This window comes from Malaclemys terrapin, chromosome 6, assembly GCF_027887155.1.
Source record: "Malaclemys terrapin pileata isolate rMalTer1 chromosome 6, rMalTer1.hap1, whole genome shotgun sequence".
NCBI lineage: Eukaryota > Metazoa > Chordata > Testudines > Emydidae > Malaclemys > Malaclemys terrapin.
In genome coordinates, this window is record NC_071510.1 from 118,455,231 (window position 1) to 118,468,702 (window position 13,472).

The following is a 13,472-nucleotide window of genomic DNA, read 5'->3' on the forward strand; positions in this document are numbered from 1 at the left end:
CATCAGTGAAATTACCAAATTTGAGAGCTCCACATTAATTTTACATTTGAAGCAAATGTAATTTAATTTTTTAAGGTCTCAATGAGATTGGCTGAAAAAGTCAAGTTTGACAATAATAGGACTTAGCATTTACAGGTTGCTTATCTGAGAATCTCAAAGCACTGTACAAATATTTATTAAAAGAGATGGACCTGAACCAGAACCCCAGACCCAAACACCCACATTTTGGCAGAACCAGATTCAAACTTTGCAGCTCAGTCCCTTCTAATTTAATAGATATTTAATTACAGATAGGTAAACTGAGGCACCAAATGGCTAAATGACTTGACCTAAGTCAGATAGTCAGTGGCAATGCCCGGAATAGAACCCATTCGTGGATCTCAGTAACTTGCTCTTATCTCCTGATAGGATTTCAGCTATTAATTTTGTATCACACTCTTAGGATCTTTAAATGAATGCAAACCCCTCCGCAAATGGTTTTGATTAAGAATTCAAATAAGGAAGTCTTTTCTTGGACTCCCTGATTTTAAGAAAATGAGGTAACCATAAGGGTATTGGAAAATTCTTGTGAACTAGTCCAATCATTATAGTACACAATCCTATTGATTCTCATCCTACAACTTAAAAATACCCTATTGTTGTTTTTTCATTTTACCAACTCAGTCCTCTAGTTCTACGAAGTCCAGCTATTGAACTGAGACTTGGAAAGTCCTAAAATCAGGGTGTAGATTGCAGTCCCGGAGAACAAAATCTTGACATCAGTCAGAGCACTAGTGCTGTGTATGCACGGGGCCAGTACAATATTCATTCGACAAGAAAGTGCACTTTGGTGTCCTAAGAGCAGCCATGCTGCAGAATCCTGTACCAGTAAAGCCCAGGTCAGAGCAAGCATTTGTTAGCCATTTTAGGAATGACGCACAGGTTAACTGTTGAATCCCCTCCGAACCTTGCAAACAGACATCTGTGTTGCCTGTTCAGCTGTAGGCCGCTTTTGTCTCTGTTGGCTTTTTCTTTCCATTCATCTGAAGCCTCTCAATGAAGTGAAATTAACCTGCCATTTACACAGTGTTATCTGTTTCCCGCAGTCTGTTCAATGTCCCATGGAGCAAGGCCATTCAAGTCTGGTTTATTTCCCAGGAGCCTTGTCATGCCTTTCTCCTTTGGTTTAACAACTAGCAGGGATACCATTGACCTCCAAAACCACAACAAAATGAGCAAGAACATGACAAGAGGGGAGACGAGTGAAAGCACTTCTTCAGGGGACTTCAAGCAGGAGTTTTAATATAGATATAAATATAGCTAGATTCAGAACGGGAAACTAATTGAGCATTGTCAGCAGTTGGCTCTGGTGAGCAATGATAGATTCATATGAAAACGCCGAGGTGTGCAATTTTCTTGTCCACGTGGGCAATTTCTGGTCTAATGACTGTGGAAGTGGGCTTTAATAATGTTCAAAATTAAAAGCTCCATGTCCTCAGGAAGCCTGCACAATTTACCTTGAAAAACCTCTATGATTAGAGCTTATTAAAAACTCCAGGTAATCGGTAGGAAATTGACGCTGCATGAATTCTTCAGCCATGCATGCTGTCGTGAGCAATCCTCCAGCGGTGACAGTGTCTGGAAGGTTTCTGTTGGATTTTCCTGTAACCCTTACATTCACGCTGCAGTTGAGGAGGGGAGCTGCAGTTAATTTGGGATAGTTTATTAGAGCAGCCCTGAACCATGAATACACATCTGTCACCTACAGTTCACTCATTTAGTATCGCACAACCTGAGTTGTGGGTTTATTACCAATGTTCTGGGTTTATTACTAAGATTTTCCCTCTCCCTGATTCTTTCTTCATAATTTAATTTCACGGGGCCAAATGTAGATGTGATGTGCAAGGTGGTGTAACTCCTTTCTTTGAACTGGCTGTCTAAAGACACCCTTTATCAGCACTTTGCATTGGCTGTCTGTGTTCTGCAGTTAGTGACCCTGCATCTTATTCCATGGGGGAGAGGCAAAGAGATTTTATTTTCACTTCGCATTCTTCTTAGCCGCACTACCTGCTGTAGCTGAGTGTTCTTCTTTAACTATCTTTACACTTATGTGGCGGTATAGAACTAGTTTATATGCATTTGTATGCATTTGCGTACAGTACAGAGGTTGCTTTGTTTTAGGGCTTGTCTACACTGCCACTTTACAGCGCTGCAAGTTTCAGCTCATAGCTGCTCCCCTCGTGGAGGTGTTTTTTTATAGCGCTGGAAGAGCTCTCCCAGCGCTGGTGCCGCAACTACACAGCCACATTAAATGTGGCTTTAACGTTGCTAGTGAAGTCATGCCCTTAGCTAAGCCTCCAAAATGCTGCATTTTCAGTATCATGTGATATTGATTCAGGGGCAACATAGATGTTATTTTTATCAGCTGTTTCTCACACAATCACGATGTGGACTTCAGTCATAAATGGAAATATCAATCTGGGCCTCCTGGTTCAAAAATGAGGCCCCTTTCCCTGTGAAACAAAGGAAAATCTCCATTAGTGATAGTAACGTTATACCTAGCATCCTTGGTGAGCCAGGAAAGAGGGACACAGACATGAGCAAAACTGACATGTGCAGAAAAAAGTTCTGCACTATCTGACCCTTTTTGAAGTCAGTAGCCAAACTTCAATGGGGCAGGATCAGGCCAGTGTACATAATATGGTATTAGGAATGGGGGGGGGACCCCAGAAATGAACACCATGAGTGCTTACACACCTCCACTTGAGAAAACGGATCCTTGATGAAGAACTCCCGCCAAGGTGAAATTGCATTACAGCCATTGGAAGGCAATTATTGTGGCCAATCAGACAGCAAAAGACTTATGAAGCAGTTACTATAGGGCTGCTGAAAACTAATTATCAAAACAAAGTAAAGAGATGACTCAGAGCAGAGAGAACTGATTTTATCATAGATCAAAAGCATGAGCATATGCTGTTAAGACAGAATATAACAATTCACGATTGTTATTAAGTGCCAAGAGCATGCTCAGAACTGTAAGACTCAAAGAAAGGAACTTACAATCTTAAAACATCTCGGGATGCCAACTTCTGTAGCTCCATTGATTTCAGTGGAGCTCTGAATATTTACACCAAGTGAGGATCTGCTGCCTAGATTGGGGCATGCACTTGCTAACCATCCTCAACATTAGAGTACCTACTTTGATGTTAATGTCAATCAGGTAGATGATTCAATGAAAAAAACACTGACAATTGCATGCTACGAAGCTATTTTAGAACTTGAAATGACTGTATGGCATTGCATTGCATTGTCAGGTAAGCTACCAAACTGAAATCTGTTGGTTGGCCTCCAGCTGCAAGCGCCTACCACCCAAACATCCCATTTTTGTAATAGTCAAAGCGCACGGGATATTACAGTTCTGTGAAAATAAAACAGCTGTCAGGGTGCCTGTGTGAAGCAGAAGGAGACACTTAGCTGAAGAAGTTGCTAGCCTTCATTTGGCATGTTACTGGAGGTATTAGACGAGTGGGCTATGGCTGCTGAGATTAAAATAAAAACCCATATGCATAAAGCCAAACCCCCAGGGTGTACTGTCTTAAGCAGAATGATAATGTAATGTAAACCGATTGATTTCCTTTGTGGGATTTAGACTGCTATGCTACCAGGCTGGGCAAATAAATATCCAGGTATCTAGTGAAGCCGGAAATGACCCTATCTTTTACTGTAGGTACAGGAACTGAGGATTGGAATGTCTGCCCCTTTAAAGAGTTGTAGTTCCTGGCCAAGGTCTGCCGGTACAAATGAATCTGATAATCTTTCATCACTGCAGGCATGTCCCAAGGAGGACAGACACAGCAGAAACAAACCCTCCCAAGGAGTCAACAAGGGATTCCTCCAAAGGATAATCAGAAATCCAACCAAGTTAGCCTAAAGTGTGGGGAGAGGATCAGTAACATTAAACTCCCCCAACCTAGGATAAACCCAGTTCTATAACCCTGGTGTGGGTCCTAAGGCAGTTTCCCACTCTCTCCCAAACAGCCAGTTTATAATCCTTCCCCTGAGCACCTGTGCAAGGTGAAAGGAAAAACGGAGCCCAGGTTAACCCCTTGTTTGTAGGGAGACCAGATAGTGCCCTCACCCCTTGCCACAAGACCTTTCTGGGGCTGCATAACAAGTAAGTGCGTGTGTTTGTGCAGGGCTTTCCTGTTTACCGTGCTTTCTCTCTAAACACTCACCTGCTGTGCATGCCACATCATAAGCACCACAAGGCTGCGGTCTGTTCTGTTCTAGTCTACATAGGTTCTTGTACCACGGTTAGTCCGCATACTGTGTGCGCTTGACCCCCTCCCACACCCTGGGGCGCTTGAGTCGAGGTGGAATTCCATTTCCTTGCTAACTAATGTCTGGTTGAACAGTTGAATCGTACTGCAGTTTACTTTAGTAGTCTCCACATCAGGCCATAGTAAAGAACAGCAAAGAATAAAAGATACTGTATATATTTTTTTTCCGTTCAGACACCCATAACTTAGATCTAGTTTGAAGGGGAAAGCTGAATAAATAGATATGTAACTGGATTTGAATGAGACAGGCGGGACCTCAGCACATCTAAAAAACTGTCCAGGCTTATTTACGTGCCCGTATGTACTGGAGGTGTTTAACCTAATCGAAATTTGAAGATGCTGGCCCATTTTACCTGGCTTTGTAAAACTTTCACGTTTGCTCCTTTTTTGTGTTAGACATGGATGGTGCTGCTATATGGCCAGGGGCACAAGGCTTTTAGAGCATCTGGTTTAGTTCCAGAGAGTTGAAAGAGGAGGTTCAATAGCAGAAAAATGGGTCTGGGTCTGTCCTTGTCTTTTGTTGTTACTCTTTGTAAATGGTGAAATTCAAGAAATTGGGGTGCTGGGTGCCAATTTAATCTGATTGGGTTGACAAACAAGACTGGCTTTGAAATCCCTGAACCAGCAAGCTTCCGTCTGTCTTACAAATCAGGCTCTATTTTAGTGAGTGAAATGGCAAGCAATATGCCGTGAGTCACTGACAGCACTGGAACATTATTCTGACAGCGTTTCTTGCTGCATGAAGAACTGAACAACTTTCTTGAAAGGGAGGAATAGTCACTGTTGTTGGGGAGACATTTTAAACAGTAGCAGAACTCTCCCATTCCCTTCTGAGAACAGAATGTTGAGCAAGTTTTATATCAGGTAGAGCTAGATGAATCCCTTAAGATACCAGCAACTGGACTTGTTTCCTAACAGACTGTACAGTAACAATGCAATTGAGGTTTGTGGTATGAACTGAACATTGTCCTTTCTCTCACTGATCCCTGTGCTTTGAACAGCATTTCTGCTTTAAATGCCACAGCCGTTCAGATAGGTCTTTTAACAAAAATGAAAGTCCTCATCGGATAACCTACATAACAAAATACCCGATAGCCCTATCTGACACTGCTTATGCACATTCAACATTTTTTAATCCTGGTCATGTTGTTTGGTTGCCCTTTTCTCACCTGTAACTCAGGCCCAGTTTTTGAAGTTTAGGTTGAGAACACCTGCAAGTTGTCTTCACTACAATGTGACTCGGGGTGCAATTCCTCTGGTAAACATAATAGATGGTATAGATGTTTATGGTCTTCCTGTCTCCCTCTTAGTATCAAATGGTAGCTGACTTATTTCAAGATGAAAAGGATTCTGTGCCTGCTACTCCTAACATAAAGGGAGCTGCCCCCAAAATCAGCGTCCGTTCTGCCAGACCAGCTGTGAAAGCTGCCAACAAAGAGCACAAGAAAACCGTGGGGCACCAGGTAAAGTCTTCACTACTCCTTTACATAGCAACTTTCCTTCTCTAGTTCTTCCCAAGCCCTTTGCAAAGTAATGAAGTAAAAAGTAGTGTAGTGACCATAGTACATGGGGCAGTTATTTGTAATAGTCAACGATAGTAGACGCTCAGCCTTGGATATTACAGCAATAATTTAAAGTTATGATGCACTGTGGTGTCTTTCGGATGTTGGGTCACAAAACTTTTTACCATGTGGGTCAGCCAGAAGATACAGAGGAGTAAAAAAAGTGGTAGAAAAAGAGAAACTGGCTCAACGTGCCAGTGATAGGAGGAGCGTTTCAAAGATGGAGCGACACAAATAGACAAGCAACCTCCAGTTGTGCAGAGTAAAGGGAACTGGACAGAGAGAAAGCAAAAAGAGATGAGCAGAATGAGCAGTCAAAGGAATAGATGAGTGTGAGATTAGAGAGGGAAGGTGAAGACAAGGTCGTAAATAGAATCCTGAAGGCAGGAGGACATATTGAATTTGATGCAGAGATTACGAAGAAGCCACTGAGAGTGAAAGATGATGAGGGAGAGTTTAAGATAGGCCTGCTTATTGGAGTGGACTGAATAATCTGACTTTCCCCCTGAAGTTTAGAGAGGAGGGATTTAGGAAGACCATAAAAGTGTTGACTTCAGTAGTCTTGATAGACCATGATTGAGACATGGAATAAGGAGCACAAAGGCTGGTGCAGGACTCATTGGAACATGTTTTATTGAAAATACTGGTTAAACCTTGAGTGTACCTTGCTCTCTATTAAAGAGCCAGTGATACTTTTTGCTTCTCTCTGTAGAACTACCAAAGATAGATAGATGGGATCCTTTAACATCTCAGTTGAAGTGATGATGCCTCAAACCACAAAATTGTCCCTTGGTATTATCCTACAACATTGCTTTGGTGTAGCTCTTGTGTTTGTGTAGAACCAAGAGTTCTAGAGTACAATCTGGGTTTATATGAAAATTCATATTATTTTCATACCCATAGGCTGGTTCAGGCTTCCGCTTATCACTGAGGTCTGCTTGTAAAGTAGTCTTTTGTCTTTGATTTAGTATATACTCCAAATTTGCCCTTATCATCTTCAGGCCTAATTTAGAGTTTCAACACTCCAAATTCACCCCTTCCCTCCCCGCCACTTAAAGATTAATGGATTATTTTGTTGTTGTTCTGGTCTCTTTCAGTTCCGAAACTCCTTGCGTTTATTGATGGAGACGCTGAATGCTACCACTCCACACTACGTGCGCTGCATCAAGCCAAATGATGAGAAACTTCCATTCAAGTAAGTTCCACTGTAAGATAAGCCAACGTATCTAACTGCTCTAGCACTTCATAGTAAAAAGGGCTGAAAAGTCTCTCTACATTAAAATATTTGGAGTTCCATTCCCCTTAAAAGTGACAAGTCCTTTTACAAAATGGTGCTTCTAAAATGTGCTCTAAGCATTTGATCTCCCTCAAGCCCCGCTGCTTTCAACAGGAGTTTTGAGGGTGTACAGTTACTGGTGGGTCCTGACAGACTATTACTAGTTTACTGGGATTACCTATCATAGGAGTTTATACTACAGCACCGTAGTATAAGCGCTTGGAATTTGTTGCATGGCTAGTTAAAGTTAAGAATTTCAAATTCTGTAACTCATATAATTCTAAGAACTGTTGTCCCATAATCAGTGTCCCCTGTTGATTGAAGCCCTTATGATTGAAAATATGCTTCACGGTTTATTTTGTTTTAATGGGTCGAACATATTAGAAGTGTGGTATTCTCCAAGTGGTATAGAGGGAGAAAAATGCAGCCCACACTAGCAAATATACTCTGCTACTGCTACGCTGACCCAGACTAACCACATACAATATCACAGTACAATACGATGCAGTACTATTGCTTCTGCTTTTGCAATAGTGTCTGATCAAATTATATCTTAGAAGCTCACAACACATTAGAGTTAAATTGCACAGATACAGTGATAGACAATGAATAAGAGCAGATGGAGAGAAATGAAAAGACCGGGATAAGCAACTATTGTGGTTTACTTCCTTAAATTTCCATTGAAAGCACTTCGTTTGTGCCTCAGGTATTTTTTGTTCCTTTTACGTATTTGTTTTAATAGAAGTCCAAAAACGTGATTCATATCAGCTGATACAGTGTTCCAATTGTGTGAGTGATAGAATTTTGATTGAGGAGATGACCTGACCTCCCACAGCAGTTACGAGGAGTACACACGTATTTTAAATAAGGTGGACAGATAATTATAGTGAGCTGATACAACTTTTCTGTATTACCATTTGGAAGAATGTATTTAGGCCCAATTATGTTCTATTTAAGTCAGTGGAATGTTGCCATTGATTAAAAGGACCCAATGTTGCTCCCTTTTAGGTGTCTTCTAAAGGGCCTGCTATAGGCTGCTGTTGGAGACAGTAGAAAACCATTATGGAGTAGTTCTATGTGCTTATACAATCCTATTAATAACTTCAAGGTCTCCTATAGTATCAGAGTGATAAGGAATGAACATTTGTTTGCTGATGTGATATATAATTCCACAAGTCCGGTTTTATTCTAACACAACTGCCACTCAGAGCCAATTTGAAAATCTTGTACAAATCTAATTTGTATCTACAAAATGGCATACCATACACCTACACCGGCAAATGCCAAACAGATTGTTACCTTTATGATTATGTCATGGAAGTATTTTCTAACCCCGGAGTGTGGAAGCAAAGTAGCCTCCACGGTGAAATGATCTGGTCTTTCCAATCAAGGAGCTGTGAGGCTCATCTGTCCACATGGCTCAATTTTCAGTCCAGCCTTAGCTGAGTATTCAATTTTTCACCTTCAATTTTGCATTCCAATTTCCCCCCAAGTATTCAGGATACAACTGATGCCCATTTATAAATCGTGTTAAGGTGTGGTCAAGTAACTAATCATCACATTCTAAATGACATCAGTTGTACCTACACATCACAGGTGCAAAACTGAAACAAGTTGCAGGCATACAAGTGTGACTGGCTATTATAGTCTCCCTAGGCATGGTCCCAGAATGGTGGTGCTGCAGTGTTTGATGTAATGCTTCCTAATAGGCAACGGCGGAGTTGCCAAACTGAAGTTTTCAAAATAAAGGGCAAACCAAAGTAGATCCAAGAATTACTCTTCCAGCCTGACGCGCACATGAATCTCGTTTGCAGTGCAGGTGTCCGTATGTCCATTGTGTACATCGTATCCTGAAAACAGCAGGCACGACAAGAAAATACTCTAGGGTGAGATGGTTGACGTTGCACTCCCTGTTTGTCAACTGGAAAACACTGGTTCAGGCTTATTCACATCACTATCCCCTTGCTAGAGATCAGTATCTCCACCCTTCCTCCGAGGAGTCTACTTCTGATACTGGTGATCCAGGAATCCTAACTAGTATTAAGCCTTATTGCCACCAGCTTAAACAACTTTAGTCTTTGGCATCACTTACATTAAACCAATTTGCTCTCTCAAAAATCCTGCTCATATCAGACAAAATGATAAAGATACTGCAGTTCACATGTCAGCTGTGCCATGCTAGAGGAAACAATTCAGTGGAATGCTAGTGCTGGGGTAGGGCAGTGTCATTAAAATGTGATTTTTATAGCACTGTGATTATTTTCATAATTCGGCATAAGAACATGAACCTTTTATTCAAAGAGGAACATTTTCTTAAACCTCCTTATATCAATAGATACATTTTTTACTTTTTCCTAAAATGAGACATTCAGAATTCAGTATTTAACGTTTTTTCCCCTACAAATCTAGTTTATAGAACATTAATTCAGGAATCAAACACTTGTGTCAGATTTCCAGCATGAAAGAAGCTGCAGCACCATAAGAATAATGCTTACTACTTGCAAAGCACTTCAGCCAAAATTTTCAAACCATTGTGTTTAATGTTAGTCAACTAGGAGGAAATTTTCAAAGGCACAAATGGAAGTTGGGTATCTAGCTCTTATTTGTGCCTTTGAATGTTTCCCTTCTAAATTCTTATTTAAGCACCTAAACAAACGTAGACTGAATTTCAGCGTTGCTGAACAGCCATAGACCCATTGGCTTCCAGTCTGAAAATCGTATCCTTTCTATTTTCAAAGTGCTATAGAAATGTTAACTCAGTTTTTCCCAACATTCGGGTTAGATAAGCAAGTAATTGTATGTGTGATTTATAAATGAAGAAATTGAGGCAATGATTTTCAAAAGTATGAGCCTAAAGTTAAGTTCCTAAATCCACATTTAGGTACTTAAATAGGTAGCCTCATTTTCAAGCTCCCAATGACTTCCTCCATGGAACACTTCTGATTTCAGTGGAAATTGCTGGGTGCTCAGGCCACTTGTTTAGGTGCCTAAATATGGACTTAGATGGCTAGTTTAAGCTCTTCTGAAAACGTTGGCCTAATTGACTTGCTTAAGTGCATACATTGAGTCCATGGCAGAACTCGTGAATTATAGCTCCTGGTCCCAGGCCATGTTCAATCCACTAGACCTTTCTGCCTCCCAAGTCAAGAAAAAAAGGAGTGGTAAATTTATTATTATTATTTCCTTAATTTTTAGTTATTCATTGATCCAGCTAAAGTGAGAAGTGGTAACAGCCTCATCTGTGTGATCTTTTATTCTAGAGTATTTTTATTTATGTAGGTATTTATTTTTAGTGTAGTGAAATGTAAAGAGTGGTTACAGCTACAATTCCAAGTAGCTACACCCAGGAGTTGTGTTCATAACTCCTACCTTACATCATACTGAAAGTTGTTTAACGTTGAGATTGGAATGTCAAGTTCTTGATGTCATAGACCCCAGAGCATTTTTTTGCTAGAGAAGAGAGAGTTAACTCAAGTAACTTGGCCAAATGTTATTTTGAGTGAATATCATAGAATCATAGAATATCAGGGTTGGAAGGGAGCTCAGGAGGTCATTAGTCCAACCCCCTGCTCAAAGCAAGACCAATCCCCAACTAGATCATCCTAGCCAGGGCTTAGTCAAGCCTGACCTTAAAAACCTCTAAGGAAGGAGATTCCACCACCTCCCTAGGTAACCCATTCCAGTGCTTCACCACCCTCCTAGTGAAAAAGTTTTTCCTAATATCCAACCTAAACCTCCCCCACTGCAACTTGAGACCATTGCTTCTTTTTCTGTCATCTGGTATCACTGAGAACAGTCTAGATCAATCCTCTTTGGAACCCACTTTCAGGTAGCAGCTATCAAATTCCTCCTCAATCTTCTCTTTTGCAGACTAAACAATATAATCTACTGACACAAAGTTCCCTGTATAGTTTAGTTGGAGAGGTTATTTGACTCTTCCTATGCTGAATAGTGTTACGGGTGAAGACTGATTGCTATGTTCCACCTGCAAGGTGACTATGGTTTAGAGCAGGTGGCTGCATTTCAGAGAGATCTCTTTATATACAGTATAAATTGCTTTGGGATCCTCCAGGATGAAAGTTGCTAACAGTGCTATTATTTATTATTATTAAAATTGTACCCCCTTGGATTCCTGTCTGGAGTGAGTGACAGGTTAAACTTCTGCTCTTTTTCCTGTTGGTATTAGAATGGATAACTCGCTGTGGACTTGACAGCACTGCTGAGTTTAAAAATGCGGAAAATAGCAGAGGTATATTTCTTACACTGCTCTAGCACAGTTGAGCAATTTAAAAATTGTTCATGAATTCTTGATCTCCAGATTGAAACATCGGGGACATTCAGAATCCCAACATACATATAGGGACCTGTTCTCCCCTTGATGAGCAGTGTCACCTTACCACACGCAGTTAGGATAGTGCCTGAAATAAACAGATGCTACCCAGAGGCATCTGTATGTCTCTGTAAGGTTGACCATCAAAATAGTGTATGGATAGTTTCCAAACCAAGTACCTTACAGGGCCAGAATGTGGCAATTCGTGGTACTAATGGTGCTGAGAACTATGGGGCTGTTTCTGAATTTGGAAAAATTTGTATTTGGGAAAAAGCAGATGATATAGTCATAACGTATGATGATGAAAACACTCTTCCCATTCCACTGGTATCTCAGGAGGATGTTAAACAGCAGCTATTAAAATTAGACCCTTTGACATCAGCAGGTCGAGATAAATTGCATCCAAGAGTTTTAAAAGAGATGGCTTAGGGCCTCACTGGACCATTTAATGCTGATCTTCAATAAATCTTGGAGAACTGGGGAAGTTCTAGAAGACTGGAAGAAAGCTGATGATGTGCCAATATTTAAAAAGGGTAAACAGGATGACCTGGATAATTACAGGCCTGTCAGTCTGACATTGATCCTGGGCAAATAATGGAGCTGCAGATACAAGACTTAATCAATATAGAGTTAAAGGAGGGTAATATAATTAATGCCAATCAACATAGGTTTATTGAAAATAGGTCCTGTCAACAAATTTGATATCTTTTGTTGATGAGATTACAAGTTTGGTTGATAAAATTAACAATGTTGATGTAATAGGCATAGACATCTGTAAGGCATTTGACTTGGTACCTCATTTTTCTCTTTTAATCAAAATATTGTAATCTAAAATTAACATGGCACACTTAAACAGATTAAAAGATGGCTAACTGATAGGTGTCAAAATGTAATTGTAAATGAGGGATCATCACGGAGCGGGTGTGTTTCTAGGTCTCGCAGGGATCAGTTCTTGGCCCTACTTTATTTAATATTTTTTTTATCAATTAACTTGAAGAAAACAAAAAATCATCACCGATAAAGTTTGCAGATGACACACAGATTGGGGGATTAGTAAATAACAGAGGTCAGGTCACTGATACAGAATGATATGAATCACTTGGTAATCATCTATGAGCAAAGAACTTGGGTCATACATATAGAATGAGGGACTCTATCCTGGGAAGCAGACACTCTGAAAATGGTTTGGGGATTGTGATAGATAATCAGCTGAACACAAACTCCCAGGGTGACACTCTGGCCAAAAGGAGTAATGCAATTCTTGGATGCATAAATAGGAATCTCGAGGAATACTGTGTGCAGTTTGGTCGCACAAGTCCAGAAAGATGTTGACAAATTGGAGAGGATTTGGAGAAGAGCCCCAAGAATGCTTACATGATTAGAAAACATGCCTCATAGCGATAGACTTGAGGAGCTCCATCTATTTAGTTTAACAAAGAGAAGGGTAAGGAGTAACTTGATTACAGTCTGTAACTACCTATATGGGGAACAAATATTTAATAATGGGCGCATTAGTCTAGCAGACAAATCTATATAATATGATCCAATGTCTGGGAGTTGAAGCTAGACAAATTCAGATTTGAAATAAGGTGAAATGTTTTTAACAGTGACGGTAATTAACTACTGGAACAACTTACCGGGGTTGTGGTGCATTCGTCATCACTGACCATTTTTAATCAAGATGAGATGTTTTTCTAGATGTGCGCTAGGAATTATTTTGGGGAAGTTCTATGGCCTGTGATATACAGGAGGTCAGACTAGATGATCACAATTGTGCATTCTGACCTTGGAATCTATGAATCTCTGCTCTATTGCACCTGTTTTAGCCCCGGGCAGTCCCATTGAAATGCAGTGTCTGGTGCCAAAGAGTGGAGAATCAGGACCTTCGTGTGCACATGGTGTGGAAAATGGACTCTATCTACTATGCTTGTTTTGTATGAACACCGGCTGATCTCAATGTGGGTTCAGTGCCCAGAACAAGAATA

At 40.5% G+C, this 13,472-nt stretch overlaps 1 protein-coding gene across 2 annotated transcripts in view; it reads left to right on the top strand.

Annotated features, from left to right (window-relative positions):
• MYO5B (myosin VB) overlaps positions 1 to 13,472 on the top strand; it is a 385,776-nt gene that overhangs the window by 256,315 nt on the left and 115,989 nt on the right. For both annotated transcript variants that reach the window (XM_054031756.1, XM_054031755.1), the window contains exons 15-16: positions 5,630 to 5,782; positions 6,979 to 7,076. In XM_054031756.1, coding sequence (XP_053887731.1) covers positions 5,630 to 5,782; positions 6,979 to 7,076 — 251 coding nt within the window. The remainder of the gene's footprint in view (positions 1 to 5,629; positions 5,783 to 6,978; positions 7,077 to 13,472) is intronic.